Consider the following 14,143-nt stretch of genomic DNA (forward strand, 5'->3'; position numbering starts at 1 on the left):
CATAATGGAGCTCCCACAGTAGTTCTGAACTGTCTATTTGTATTATGTGAGACAAGGGGGAAAGCCCCTACCTTGTACAAGCCACAAGTATTTTGCATTTATTAGATAGTAGCCAAGCAAAATTACTAACAGAGCCCAGCTTTTTGCCTTGAGCTTTTTGACTGTCTTCCTGCCTCAAATTCACTCAAGCGCTAACCACCAGTGATCTTCCCGATAGATCTTCTGCAGTGCTGAAGTCTCCAATGGCTTCCTAATACCTCTGTAAAATCCATACTCTTTAGGGGGTTCCTGGGGGGCTCAGTCAGTTAAGCAGATGGTTAAGCATCTGCCTTCGGCTCTGGTCTTGGTCTCAGGGTCCTGGGATCGAGTCCCTTTCCCTGTGCCCCTCTACCCCCACTCTTCCTGTGCTTCTCCTCCCTGTGCCCCTTCTCCCTCTCTCCCTGTGTACCTCCTCCACCGACCACAGCTCATGCTCTCTTGAATAAATAAAATCTTAAAAAAAAACAACAACCCATACTCTTTAATATGATATTTGGGATCCTTCCCACCCAGGCCCAAGCTGAGCCTTATGTCCTGCCTCACTCACATCAGACAACCACGCCCTGAACACTGCACACTTCTCAGCATCCTAGTTCACACCAGTCCTCTGACACCTATGGTCTTTACACCTGAAATGTTCTAGGTAGTGACCTCCTGCTTGCCCTTCAACACCTAACTCTAAAGACACCTCCCCTAGGAAGTCTTCCCTGATGGCCTCCGAGGAAGCTATTTCTTCCTGTGGACGTCTTAAGGCAAGGTCTTTGTAAAATATCTCTGAGCTGTAACACTTGCCACACCCTATCATAATTACTTATTTTTTAATGGGTCTGTCCCCACAGACTAGGAGCTCCTCTGGGCAGGAACAGAGCCTGATCGGTCTATTTGTCACCAGCTGTTAGCAAATCTTGAATGAATGAGTGGGAGGCTGGGTGAATGGGTGCACAGACCCTGGCACCTAGGGACCCAGAGTCTTGTTCGGGGACCTTGCCATGATGCCCAAGGACCCAGGGAAACCGAGCAGACACCTTGGAGAGGAACATCCCACCGACAGCCTTGCAGTGTCTGGGGCCCATGGGCACCCCATGCTCACTTGGGGCAGAGCAAAGGGCAGCATAAACATGGATTTCATGTGCCCTCCACGTGGCACCAAGAAGGCAGGGGAGGGTGGGCGGCCCCGTCAGTAGTCTGCTTCTCTGTCTCCTCCCACGGTCCATCAACTCTCCTCCCAGGGAAACCCTGGAAGTGGCAAAGACTCAGCCCTGCTCCCGGCTCCCAAAAGGCAGGACCAGGTACTAACTGCTCCAGTGAGAACCTCTACCATACAGCATTTCAGTTCCTCAAGCCCCTTCCCACACATGAGCTCATCTCCTCCTCTCCAGGAGGGCAGGCAGAGCCCCTGACTCTTATTAGCGAGGCCCCATTCTCCAGGTGGGAGCGTGGTGGGCCAGAGAGGCGAGGTGTGCCGAAGCTCCCAGCCCACAAGGGGCCGAGCTGGGGACCAACCCCTCCACCCTGCCCAGAGCAGGCAAATTCCAGGGCCTGCACCAACAGCCCAGCCATCCTGTGGCCCACAGACGCCAAAGCCTCTGCTCTCCCTCGGGTGAGGCCCGGTGCCCTCAGCAGCCCCTGTAAGGAGTGCTGGGCCTTCCAGCAGAGCTCCAGTCTTAATTTTAGCTTGGAGGCCTGCCACAGAGGCTTTAGCGAGAGGGAGGCTGAAGTTATGTGGGACAGCTGTCAGCTGGCATGCTGGGTGGGGCCTGGTTAGCCTGCAGGGACACAAGTCTGGGGACACTGAACTGTGTCCCTGCCCCAAGTCTTTTCAGCCCCACTGGCCACACGGCTCGGATCTCCCCCTGCAGTCCCCCAGCTCCAAGATGATGGCCGAAGAGCACACAGACCTGGAGGCCCAGATTGTCAAGGACATCCACTGCAAGGAGATCGACCTGGTGAACCGAGACCCTAAGAACATTAACGAGGACATCGTGAAGGTAGGCTCGGCGGGCCTGCCTGGACACCGCTGCCCGGAGGATGTCGGGTCTGCAGAGTGTCCGGGCACGATGGGGGAGGGCTCTGCTCCATGCACAACCACGACCGGCTTCCCCGACGAGAGGCCCTGTTCCTCGGTCTTCTCCAAATCCTCCCTCAAAAGCCAGCTTGTACACCCCCAAAGAAAGTTTAGTGTAAACAAGAGCAAAACCTCAGCCGCACATACATGACACAGGTGTTGCCTGGGGCGCGGAGGCAAGTCAGAGGCAAGTGCCTCCCTACTACTCCGAAGCTCTTCCCATTAGCTTCTGGCCCTCGTCCCAGGATGAAGACAAACGGGTGGCCAACTTGGGCTCTTTTCTGCGCCAGGGGTTATTTCTGCGGTCTCCGCAGTGGGTGCGGGGTTAATCCCCAGAGGATGGCTTCCAGTCGGCATTAATTCCCCCAGAGCACTGCCCCGTGTCTACTGCCCATGGTGTGGGGGGCCGTGCCCGGCATTCATGCCAGCTCCCCGCCTGACCCCAGGTCCTGCAGCCAGACCAGGGCAGAGGCCTCTGGGAAGGCTCCTGAAAGGAAGCTCTCAGCAGACAGTTACCTAGATTTTAGGGCGTCTTCCCCACCACTACTGCCTGAGTCAGCCTCTTTCTGCATCTGGATGCGACTAGCAGCCTGGCTGCCTCCAGGCCTACACCCCTCACTCCAACCTCCTCCCAGCAGCTGGTAGCCACAGGGATCTTTCAGCAGAATTCCTGGAAGCAGGGTGCCCCACCCCCAGCATGGGAGTCTCTGGAAGGGCTGTTAAGAGGGCAGGTGCCTGGGGCCCCTGGGTCCTACTAAACGCATCAGAAGCACAGATCAGCCCTGACCAGTAGAAATACAATGCGACATAATATACAATCACCCAAAGTCATTTCACATTTTCTAGCAGCTACAATTTCAAAAAAGAAAAACAGGTAAAATTAATTTTTGTAATATCTTTGATTTAACCCAATATTTCCAAAATAGTATCATTTCAGCTTGTAACTGATCTAAAAGAATTATCATTGCACGGGTAGAGTCTGTTTCCACCTCTGAGGTTCAGCACGTAGCTCCCATGTAGGCTGTCCATCCCTCCAGCCTCCATGTGGATCAGAAATCCTTGTCCGGTCTTAAGATCTCATAAATGTACAGCTGAAATCGAGTCACAGGCCCAAATTTTTCCAGTATTTTTAAAAAATTTTCCCATCTCAGAATGAAGTATTGCTTTTTACATTTGAATTAAAGTTAAACAAGATTGAGAATTCTTCTGTTGCCCTATTCATAAATCAAGTGCTCAAAGCTCATGGCCACGGGATTAGAGAGTGTGGCTCTGCGCTTGCTCAGAAGCACAGCCCTTGTATCCCACAGCTCGGTGGGATACCTCCCACATCCCAGAAACTCTAACTCCTTGCCATGGCTTTCAAGCCCCACCCTTCTTCCACGCTCCAGTTCCAACGCCAGTAGCCAGCCACACCTATTCAAATATACTCCTGTGTCTATACCAGGAGCCCCCGCCCCCTCTCCCTCGCCTCCCTGCGGTAAATGCCCTGCTTAGATTTCAAGACCCAACTCAAAGATCACCTCCTCCAGGAACCTTCCTCAGCTCCTCCAGGCAGTCAGCCACACCCTCCTCCATGTCCCAGGTTCCCTCAGGGCATTTCCCCATCACAGCTCATACTATGTTATTATTGTATTTATCTGTATCATTAGTGGGGCAATAGGGTACTTATGGCCCAGTGTGAGAAGTGCCACAAGGAGGAAATGACTAAATGTAAAATAGCATTCATCTGTGGTTTGTGCAGCATGGTCTGGAGGAAAGAGTCCTGAACTTGGCTTTAAAAGGCCTGGTTTCCAAAATAAAATAAAATAAAATAAAAGGCCTGGTTTCAAATTACTCTCTTCTGCATCAAAGTGATGACCCTGGGCGAGCCACCCAGTTTTTCAGGACCGAGTTTCCAGGAGAATGTACAAGGAGCATTCCCTCATTTACCTCCACCAGGTACAGGACTCCCAGAGCAGCGCTGTGAAAACAAAAGTATAATGTGAGAAATAAAAGAGAAAAGGGATTGGAAAGTGCCTAATGCAGTCGCTGGCTCGCAGCAAGGGTGTGGCCCGTGTGAGCAGAGCTGGAGCTCTGAGGAGTGTGCAGGACGGGGCCAAGCAGCCACGGGCCAGCTCTTACAGCCAGGTGCCCCTCGGGAGATCCTGGCCGGCTGCTAGGGGTGGAGAAGAGGACCCTAAGGGAGAAAGTGGCTTCTAAAGAGATCCACAACAGGTAACCAGTGTAGAGAAGCCCTTGGGCCCCACCAAGCCCAGAGGGAGCCGGCCCCAGGCCGAGGGAGGCCCTCTAATCCAAGGGAGGGCTGGGAGCTGCCTCACAGGGGCAGTGGCATAGGCAGCCTCCCGGGGTGCTGAGAGCAGTCTCTCCTGAACCCCAGAAACATTCCTCAATGGCTAAGCAAAACCCTTGCAGATAATCTTGTCGGGAAGAGATGACTGTTTGGTGTATTTACTGGACGTTCCCTGGTTTGGGGGGTTATTTGACTTTCTTTTGTTTTTAGTAACTGAGAAATGAAAAAGTTTTAAAATTCAGAACAAGGATCATAGAACGGAGTCGGATAAACAGCACAAACAGGTCGAAGTAGACTTGGGGTTTGTGTATGGTTTTATGAAAGGATATAGAAAAGGAAGAAAGAGACAGGAGAGCTGGCTGGGCAGGCAGCTTGTGAACGGGAGCCTGAGCCACCTCCGCTTTTTCAGTCAGCTGGGGCAAAACAAGACGGAGGCAGGCAGCAGGAAAAGGAAGCGAGGGGTGACAGAGACAGAAAGAGGAACAAGGCAGAGGCCAAGAAGAAGGCTCAGGAGGTGTTATGCCCGAGTTTTCGCATCTGAGAGACCACCAAGGAGCCAAGCACCGATGCAATCACATGAGGGTTTATTTGACAAGCTTAAGCTTGGGCCCAAGTATACCTGACAAGGCGGAGTAGGGACTTGGACCCCCAACCAGATTACAGTTAGAGTTTTTAAAGGCAGAGTAGGGGTGGACTCGGCGGTGGGTGAGGACAAAGGGGATTAGGGATGGTGTAAGTCTCTAAGGAATTTTGGGGACTCGATCCCAGGACCCCGAGATCATGACCTGAGCCGAAGGCAGAGGCTTAACCCACTGAGCGACGCAGGCACCCCTCTAAGGAATTTTGGAAGCAAGGTCTCCAGGACCTTGAGGGGCTAGCTATTGTTGGGAGAAAGGTTATTTATTACCAATAATAAAAATCTTCTCGTGAGACCCTTTAGATGTATATCAGTGGGCCATATACTTGGGAATGATTCTTGACACTATCTTGGAGGTTTAGAGATAAAGTTTCCTAAAGGAATTGTTAAAGTAGACTTACAGGATTCTGATCGGACCTGTCGGGGTAGGGGGTCAGTCAGGCTAGGATTGTCCTTAGCAAAATCTCAAGGTGAGGGCAGTTAAGTCCCCAGGGGAGAGTCACTCTGTCTGTTTCAAGGGCTTGTCAGTAGGTGAGGAATTTTAATGATTTTCTTCTGCCTCTGTTTCCCACATCAGCTAAACTTGAGGTGGGATGGCCTTAATTTTCTTGGCCTCCACAGAGGGACCTGTTAGGGTGGTTTCACCAGTGCTAGCCCTGTGGGCTAGAATGCAAGACACAGGAAGAGGCCAGAATAAGACCGAGCTACAGAGACCCAGGTTCTGGTCCCAGCCCTGACACAGGCTCACTGTGTGACTCCAGGAAAATCCCTTTCCCTCTCTGGCCTGAGTCCTGGCAGCAACAGAGGCTGGGTGGCAAAGAGAGAGACCCATTCCCTCTGCCAGCGACCGCTGAGCTTTCACACAGAAAAGCCAAGGACGCAGAGCAGGAGAGAGACCCATGTTGTCTGTGGATTTGACTCCCAGAAGACCAGAGGTGCTCCCTTTTGACTTTCTAGCCAAAACTTCCCTAAACTTCCCCAAAGAAGGCATGGTATGGCCCTTGAACCAGGGCTGGAAAATGAGTGCCAAAGGCAGAGCAAGAGCCCCGTGCAGCCCACCAGATTTGAACTGCGGTCCCCAAGGTTCAGGGCTGGGTCTCGGGCAAAAGGGAGGCTCCTGGGCATTAGAACTGAGCACAGCCCGTTCCCCCCACCCCCGACCATCACCACTACTCCCAGAGTACGGATCCCACGAATCGTTTCTGAGTGCCTACTATGTGCCAGGTTCTGTGCTGTCTCAGAGGAGATGGTGATGAGCACAACAGGCCCACTGCACACGAGGCCCTGTGCCGGGCTCTGAGGGACACGAAGCTACAGCCGTCCCCAGGGCCCTCCAGCCTTCCCTTCAGACCCACCTGGGAAACCTCCCAGCCCTCTTCCGTGGCATTCCTCCAGGACCACAGCCTCAGCTCAAAGGCCTCTGAGTTCTTTCTGAGAGGGCTCAGGACTGTCTCCCTAACCCACACCTAGGCACCCAGATCCTCGAACAAGAATGCATGAGCCCAAAGTGTCACATAGGTTCCTCACCTTCAGGCTCCAACCTCCTTTCCTGTAGCCACTCAAGGTCAAACAGAGCAGGAGCCCAGACATGACTCCTACCCATCCTAGGTTTTCATCACACCTCCAACCTACATTTGCCACTAAACACCCTCCTCCCTCAGAAAAACACACAAATTGCACCCTTTGCCTATCAGTTCAGGCTAAGGAACAGCCAAAGGACCCGGTAGTCACCAGTTCAGCAGACTCTGCCCCCGGTTTGGGCCCACCTGGATACCCCATTGTGGAAAGATGAAACTGACCTTTACTTCCTCTGGAGGGGGAATCCAACCCAACAGAGAGGATGAGACTCAGATAATGAGAATATCTGGGAAAAGGTGCTAAACACCATAAATGACGGCCTGGTGCAGTGTCCTGGGGTTTAAGGGAGAAAGACCTTACTCTAATCTTGGAAAACCAGGAACCAGATCCATGGGGAGACAAGCGCCCGGGTGCATAAAAAAATGGGGAGGGTACCTGGGTGGCTCAGTGGGTTAAAGCCTCTGTCTTCGGCTCAGGTCATGATCCCAAGGTTCTGGGATCGAGCCCCATGTCGAGCTCTCTGCTCATCAGGGAGCCTGTTCTCTCTCTTTCTGCCTGCCTCTCTGCCTACTTGTGATCTCTGTCAAATAAATAAATAAAAATCTTTTTTAAAAAGGGGGGGGAGAAAATTAAAATGTGAATAAGGCTTTTGAAGAAGAGGGAACGAAATAAGCAAAAGCCATAATATTGAGAAGGACGTTGAGCAGCATTGACAAGCTTGAGAGACGGGTACGGCCACCACCACCACCTGCACCGACCTATGTCCATGGCAGACATTACCAGTGGAGCCCAGCACTCCTTCAAGCCATGAACCATGGGCAAGAGTTGGCTCACAGAGGAAACCTCTTTGCTACTCTGCCTGCCAAAGAATGATAAGACTAAGGGCATCCAAAAGAGAATTTGTGGGAGAAAGAAGAAGGGGCAGGCAGGCTGAGACTGGTTTATGGAAGGTCATCCAACCTGCCGTTCATGCCATGTTGGTGGTTTCTTCCATTTGGACATGTCTGGTCCCCTGTCAGGTACTCTTGGAAGGGTTACACTGAACTAACTCACACTGAGGTACTTAGAATCCAGTGATATGGGGACTCCTAGTTCCCAGGTCATCTAGCTTTTCTTTTTTTTTTTAAGATTTCAATTTATTTATTTGACACAGAGAGAGAGATGACAAGTAGGCAGAGAGGCAGGCAGAGAGACAAGGGGAAGCAGGCTCCCCGCTGAGCAGAGAGCATTGATTTGGTTCCCCCAGATCATATAGGATTCTATTATCGTGATTACCAATCATAAAACAAGAAGCAAAGCTTTTTCATTTTTCAGCTGTTTCAGAGCTATCATGTCATGTTAGCTTCCTACTACATCGACCAGCATTTCTCAAATTATCTGGGTGAAGGGCCAGTTTTATTATTATAATTTCAATTTGTTGAACACAGAGACTTTGGTAAAATTCAATAGAGATGAATTACTAGGGAAACAAAATGAAGAATAAACATCTACAATGTAAACCCCAATTTTTATTATTAGGAGAGTTACCAGACATACAATGACTGGCTCAAATTTCTGTGATAATTTCTAAATGCTTACTCTCAACTACTGTCCATACCTTGTTGGGAAGAGGGGCACCTGCTCTGAACCAACCTGTAAGTAGCAAAGTACTAAGCAAGAAAACTAAGACCAGTAAAACTAAGCCTCCCCCTTGGGTGTTCTGACTTCAAATCGAACTCCGAGTCACTAGATATCTTGGTCCAATCTTCTTGGGGTAGTTTAAAAACAAACAAACAAACAAACAAAAAACCCCAGAGACCCAGGAAGGAAAAGCGCCATGACCCAAATCACACAGCAACTCAGTGGTCAAGAGCAGACTGGCCCCCAGATGTCTATCCCCCTGCCTAGAGCTGCTTCCCACCCACAGATACTCTATCTGAATTGTCCAGGGCCCAGGATGCCCAAGGACTGAGTCATATTGGAATCGTGGGAGGTATTTTTGACAGAGGGTGGCTGCTGGCCTTCCCCGAATCCCCGGCAAAGCCCGCCCCTGTTGTCCTGCACCCTTCCCCACCCTCTTGGAGCCTGTGGGGGCTGCGCTGGCTCGTTCCAAGTAATCAGCTGGCTCTCTCGCTGTTCCAAAAATAAATATGCCGGAGAAGGGGACACCGACTCAATGGGCAGCCACGTTCACCCTTCCCATCCTCTACCTTCCTCTGATTGCACACCAAGCCCTGAGGCTCTGCTGATAGGTCCAGCACCCCCCCCCACCACCCTCCCCTCCACCACCCTCCCAGAAAAAGCCTTCTCTCCTCCACTTTAGAGACCAATTCGGAAATGAAGTCACTCTGTGCTTCTGATACACTGGCATGACTGGCTAATATCTCCCTGAGCCGGGTCTTATAAATACCTTCCCAGAGCTGTCCCAATGCTCACCCTGAGTGAGGGAAACAGCTGGGCCCGCCCACACAGCCCACCCCCCAGAGAGCACATTTTCTGATTCCCAGAAAACGAGCAGTCACCCCCATGCACAGTGCCCAAAGGCAATTGCGGGAAATAATTCAAACGTCAGCACTGATGTCTTCTGCAAAGAAATAATCATTAAAAGACTCAACAGAGAGGTCTCAGGGAGTGAGATTATTACCATAAACAGAAAATGAGGGAAAAGAGGACAGCACCCATCTTATCCGCGAAGGCAGAGGCATGCGAGCACACGCACACAATCACAACCAGGGAAGTCACAGAATTACTGTATTTAGGATCTGGGGTGTCAACAGATTTTCTGACATATATTTTTGTAGGAACTTGAGAACAAGGGAACACATACTTACTGTCACTAAGCACCTAGCACGTGCCGGGTACATTGTCTATGGCCAAGCACAGAGTGGGTGCTGAATAAATCTGTGTTTGAAGGGAGGGATGGACGGACGCGTGGATGTCTGTGGATGGAGGGACGGACGTGTGGATCAATGCATGGAAGGGTGGATCGGTGGATGGATGGATGGTTGGATGGATGAGAGATGGATGGGTGGATGAATAGGTGGTCAGGGGGACCAACGGATGATTAATTATTTCTATTCCTCATAACAAGGTAGTAAGAAATAGCAAGCCCGTTTTACAGATGAGCAAGTGAAGCGCAGAGCTGTAAGACACCTGCCAAAGTCACTCATCAGAGCAGCGCGTGCACTGGTGCGCCAACCCACCTTTGGGACTCTACCGTCCTCCTGAAGAGAACACTCTATAACAACCCACAACAGCAGCTAGCAGTGATGAGTCCGGTATTCTGTGCAGGGCGGTGTTCTGAGTATTTAGATGTCTTACTTTATTGAATCCTCCTTCAGACTTTTTGAGATGAATCCTGGAAGATGAGGCACAGAAAAGCTCAGCCCGCTAGCTGACGGTTATGGAGCCAGTGCGCAGCCGACCTGGACTCCAGCCTCTGCAGTGGGACTTCAGACGGGGCTCTTTTCCACCCGGCCGTCTCTCAGAGGCCAGACACAAATAATCACATGTGTTGAAAGGCAGAATACATGGGACTAAGTGAACAGAGCAGGCTGGGCTACTAAGGAGCAGGGTGGGTGGCTGGAAAGAAGGGGCCAGGAGCCCTGCCTTGGGGTACATCTTTATGGCCGACGAGGACCAGACCTCAGACACTGCATAGCCAGCAACCACCTCAGCGTCTGATGCTGGCCAGGCAGTATGGACAGCTTAGATTAGAATCAGGAGGCCTAGATTCGCTCGCACCTCTGGGTGGTCTGCCTCCTGTGAGGTGAGGAGGCAGGGCTGGGTCACCTGTGAGTAGGGGAGGCACCATCCTAAGGAACAGCCCCAAGAAGGGCAGGGAGGCTACACGCACTGAGTGGGAAGACAAAGGAAGGAGGAAGTGCCTGCTGGGACAAAAACAGGGAGGCATGTCTCTGCCCTAATATCTCTTTCTGCTGGCAAAGCTCCTGGGGCTCCACCCCACTCCAGAAGCCAGCCTGGGTGCTCAGAGGCATCAGGCTGGGGCACGGCCATGACAGAGGACGGACAGACTGCAGAGGTCAGAACTCCTCAGTGGACAGGACCCAGGCCCTAGGGACCTAACTGAACTTCAATAACCATGATGGGTGAACCCAGATCAGGGCTGGAACGACCGTCCCAGGCCTCTCCTCCCCAGCTTCTTAGATTTGAAAGCTCCCCCAAGAAACAACAACTGAACTTTTGCCCCGTAAAAACCAAATAGAGAAGATACCAGCCCTTTCCAAGCACTGTCCAAAGCCACGAAATGCTCCACAGCCATCTTGGGTCTTCTTTTCCAAATATGCAGCACACCAGTTTTCCATCTCTGCCTCCAAACCTCACAGCCCACCAAATTCACAGCCCGCCACCACCTCCCAGAAGCCCTCCAGGAATAAGTATCATCTTTCTGAGATGAGGACCATATTTATATTCTTCCCTCCAGCCTTGCCCTTCCATCCAGCCTCCCCCCCTTTAAGAGGTTAAATGACCCCTGCTGAACCCCAGCAGAGACAACTGGAGGCTGAGATTTACAGGGGGTCCTGGAAGGTCCCACTGACAACCTGAGCCAGCTTTTCACATCACCTGCAGCCTGAAATCCCAGTCTGTCCGTCAACTTTGCTCTCCATGAACATAGCAGCCCCTGGGGGAGAATTCATCCTCTGCTGTCTCCAGGGAGATGTGGGGACCTGAGGCATGGCACAGGAGCTCAGAATATACTCGTGTGCCAAAAACAGGACTTGTCATTGGATGCACAACAGGATTATGTCCACTCTCTCCCTGCAAAAAAGTCACCCTGGAAAGAAAAGTACCAAAGCCATGACATTGTTAGTACTAGAGAAATACAAGTTGGAGATGCTTTCGTTTTCTTTTTACTATTTCCCGAATTTTCTGCAATGTGGCTCTGTCATTTTATAATGAAAAGTAATTTGAATAGTAATTCTGGGCCCAGATGAGAGGATCCCCTGGAAGACTGATGGTTGAGCTCTGGCCCACCTAGGCCTCACAGGCGACCCCTCCACCCTGGGTCTGATGAGTCTGAGCCTTCCTTCAACCAGCTTCTATTCAAATGGCCCAGGAGAACGGAATATGGTCATGTCCCCATTTCACAGACAGGAGGGCTAAGGCTTAGGGATGCTAACAGACATTGCATATAAGAAAGCAGCTATGATGGTGTTTAACGCATAACAGCGACTCAAGAAAGATGAGTTAAATGACTCGGCTGAAAGTAATCTTTTTTTTTTTTTTCAAGTTTACTGATTATTTTTCCCCACCTCCCCTATGGGGCCTCAGCCACCATTTTAGTGGAATGTGTGAACCGGATTCTCTGAGCACCGGTGCTCCTTCCAGCTGCAAGGCAGGCTGGGGTGGGCAGCAGGGAGAGGACAGTCTGAGGTCGCCGCGGGACCAGGGTGAGGTGCTGCGGCCCTGCTCGGCCTGACTCGGCACCACATGCCAGACCCTGAAATAGCCCTCCGAACCGTGCACCCCTCTCTAACCCATCACCATCACCCCAAACCAGCCGGCAGCAAGTCCCATCCGGAATACTGCCATGGGTCCCCACTGGACCCCTCCCTGTGTCCTCTCTCCCAACCCCCACAGGCTCAGCCAGCTGCTCAAAATTCAGATCAGAGCGCAGAGAACAGACAGGTGGTTGCCGGAGGTAGGGGTGGGTGGTGAGCAAAGGGGGGGTCAAAAGGAACAACCTCCATTCATAAGATAAATAATTCATGAGGACCTAAGTTCCGACACAGTGACTGCAGTTCACAGACCGGGCAGCAGCTATGAAAGATGCTAAGAGAGAAGATCCTGAAAGTTCTCATCACGCACACAAATGTGTCTCGATCTGTGGGGACAGACGTTAACTACACTTAGTGTGGTGATCATTTCCCAAATATACACATACTAAATCATTATGTTGAAACTAATATAATGTTATAAGTCCATTACACCGCAATAAAAAATAATAATAAACTCCGATCAAGTCAAGCCAGTCCCTATGCAACAGCCTTTGGAGACGGCTCATCACTGTGACTGTCCGGCCGGGCCCCTTCCGCCTCACTCTGGCCACACTGGGCTTGGACTTGGCCTTCCGGAAGCACCTGCATCATCCCCGAGGGCACACACTGTCCATCCCAGGAGTCTTAGCTGTGCCCAATATGCTTCTCCAGTCCTCGCCCCGTCTTCCACCTGGCCACCTTCGCGGACCAGCCTAGCTAGATAGCTCCGCCTTACCCCTAGGACGACGAGGACCGTCCAACTCTCCAGGATCACAAAATCACAGAAATTTAGAACCAGGCCTCTAAGCCTGCCTCTAACTTGCTTGTGGCTTTAAGCAAGTCATGCAACCCCCCAGGACCTGTTAGCCCCCCATAACTTGGGGGGGGGCAATTCTGTGCCTCACTGCTCCGGAACATCACCGGCATCACCTGGGAGCTTGTCAGAAATGCAGTGTCAGGTGCCCCCCAGCTGTGCTGGTTCAGCATCCCCCGGGGCGGGGGGGACCCCACGAGCAGGTGCAATCAGCCTTCCAGAGCATTCTGATGCTGTCACACAGAAGGGTAGGAAGTGGGGAAGTGGGTGGATGCTGCGACTGAAAGATTGCCCTTCCTGCCCCTGCAGGTGGATTTTGAAGACGTGATTGCAGAACCCGTGGGCACCTACAGTTTTGACGGCGTGTGGAAGGTGAGCTACACCACCTTCACGGTCTCCAAGTACTGGTGCTACCGCCTGCTGTCCACGCTGCTGGGGGTCCCGCTGGCCCTGCTCTGGGGCTTCCTGTTCGCCTGCATCTCCTTCTGCCACATCTGGGCGGTGGTGCCGTGCATTAAGAGTTACCTGATCGAGATCCAGTGCATCAGTCACATCTACTCCCTCTGCATCCGTACCTTCTGCAACCCTCTCTTTGCTGCCCTGGGCCAGATCTGCAGCAACATCAAGGTCATGCTGCGGAAGGAAGTGTAAAGCCAGGTGGGGGCGGTGGGGGTGACAGGGCAGGGGGAGTTAGTCCAGGCTGGCCCCCTGGCTCTGCTCCATGGGCCTGCCGATGAGCGCTTTCTCTTTACGGACTGCTATTTCCCCCCAAGATGGAAAGAAAAGACAGCCCAGCCACGCAAGCAGTCTGCCCCTGACCTCACCTCGATGCCCCTGTGACCAGGCAGGAGGAAAGAGAATTTGCTAAGAGGCAGCTACCGCAAATCTTTGCATTCACCTGTACTGTAACAGCACAAACCAGCACTCAGTTCCCACCCGCGGTCAACCTGTCCGTGCATGCCGCCCGGGAAAGCTACCAGTGACTCTTGGCATTAGGAGGGTGGCTCCAATAAAGGGGTTCGGCTGCATTTAGAGAATGCTGTTTTGTGTGCATCAATAAGGTCCATGCATGTCCCCATGAGCTCCAAAAATACAGTTTGCTGCCCTGAGAAACAAGCGGGGCAAGTTGGTTGGCCCTTCTCTTGGCCAAATTCAAGAACTAGAACGGAATCTGGTTCCTCTTGGACTTCTTATTTGCTGGGTATCTGCTCCCCCATGCTCCTTAAGAGATTACTTCCCACTG

General features: G+C 51.9%; 1 protein-coding gene across 1 annotated transcript; it reads left to right on the forward strand.

The window, feature by feature from the left end:
- The first annotated feature begins 1,767 nt into the window (after window positions 1-1,767).
- On the forward strand, window positions 1,768-13,928 carry CAV3 (caveolin 3). The gene is made up of 2 exons (XM_032326073.1): window positions 1,768-2,027; window positions 13,210-13,928. The coding sequence occupies exons 1-2, from the start codon at window positions 1,914-1,916 to the stop codon at window positions 13,549-13,551; spliced, it is 456 nt and encodes a 151-aa protein (XP_032181964.1). The 5' UTR covers window positions 1,768-1,913; the 3' UTR covers window positions 13,552-13,928.
- Window positions 13,929-14,143: the final 215 nt, after the last annotated feature.

Source organism: Mustela erminea, chromosome 1, assembly GCF_009829155.1.
Source record: "Mustela erminea isolate mMusErm1 chromosome 1, mMusErm1.Pri, whole genome shotgun sequence".
Taxonomy (NCBI): Eukaryota; Metazoa; Chordata; class Mammalia; order Carnivora; family Mustelidae; genus Mustela; species Mustela erminea.

What these genes read in the sequence shown, in the direction of transcription:
- CAV3 (XM_032326073.1), top strand. Translation starts at nt 1,914, where the DNA reads ATGATGGCCGAAGAGCACACAGACCTGGAGGCCCAGATTGTCAAGGAC. An exon ending in TTAACGAGGACATCGTGAAG is followed by an intron (nt 2,028 to 13,209) that starts GTAGGCTCGGCG and finishes CTGCCCCTGCAG; the next exon opens with GTGGATTTTGAAGACGTGAT.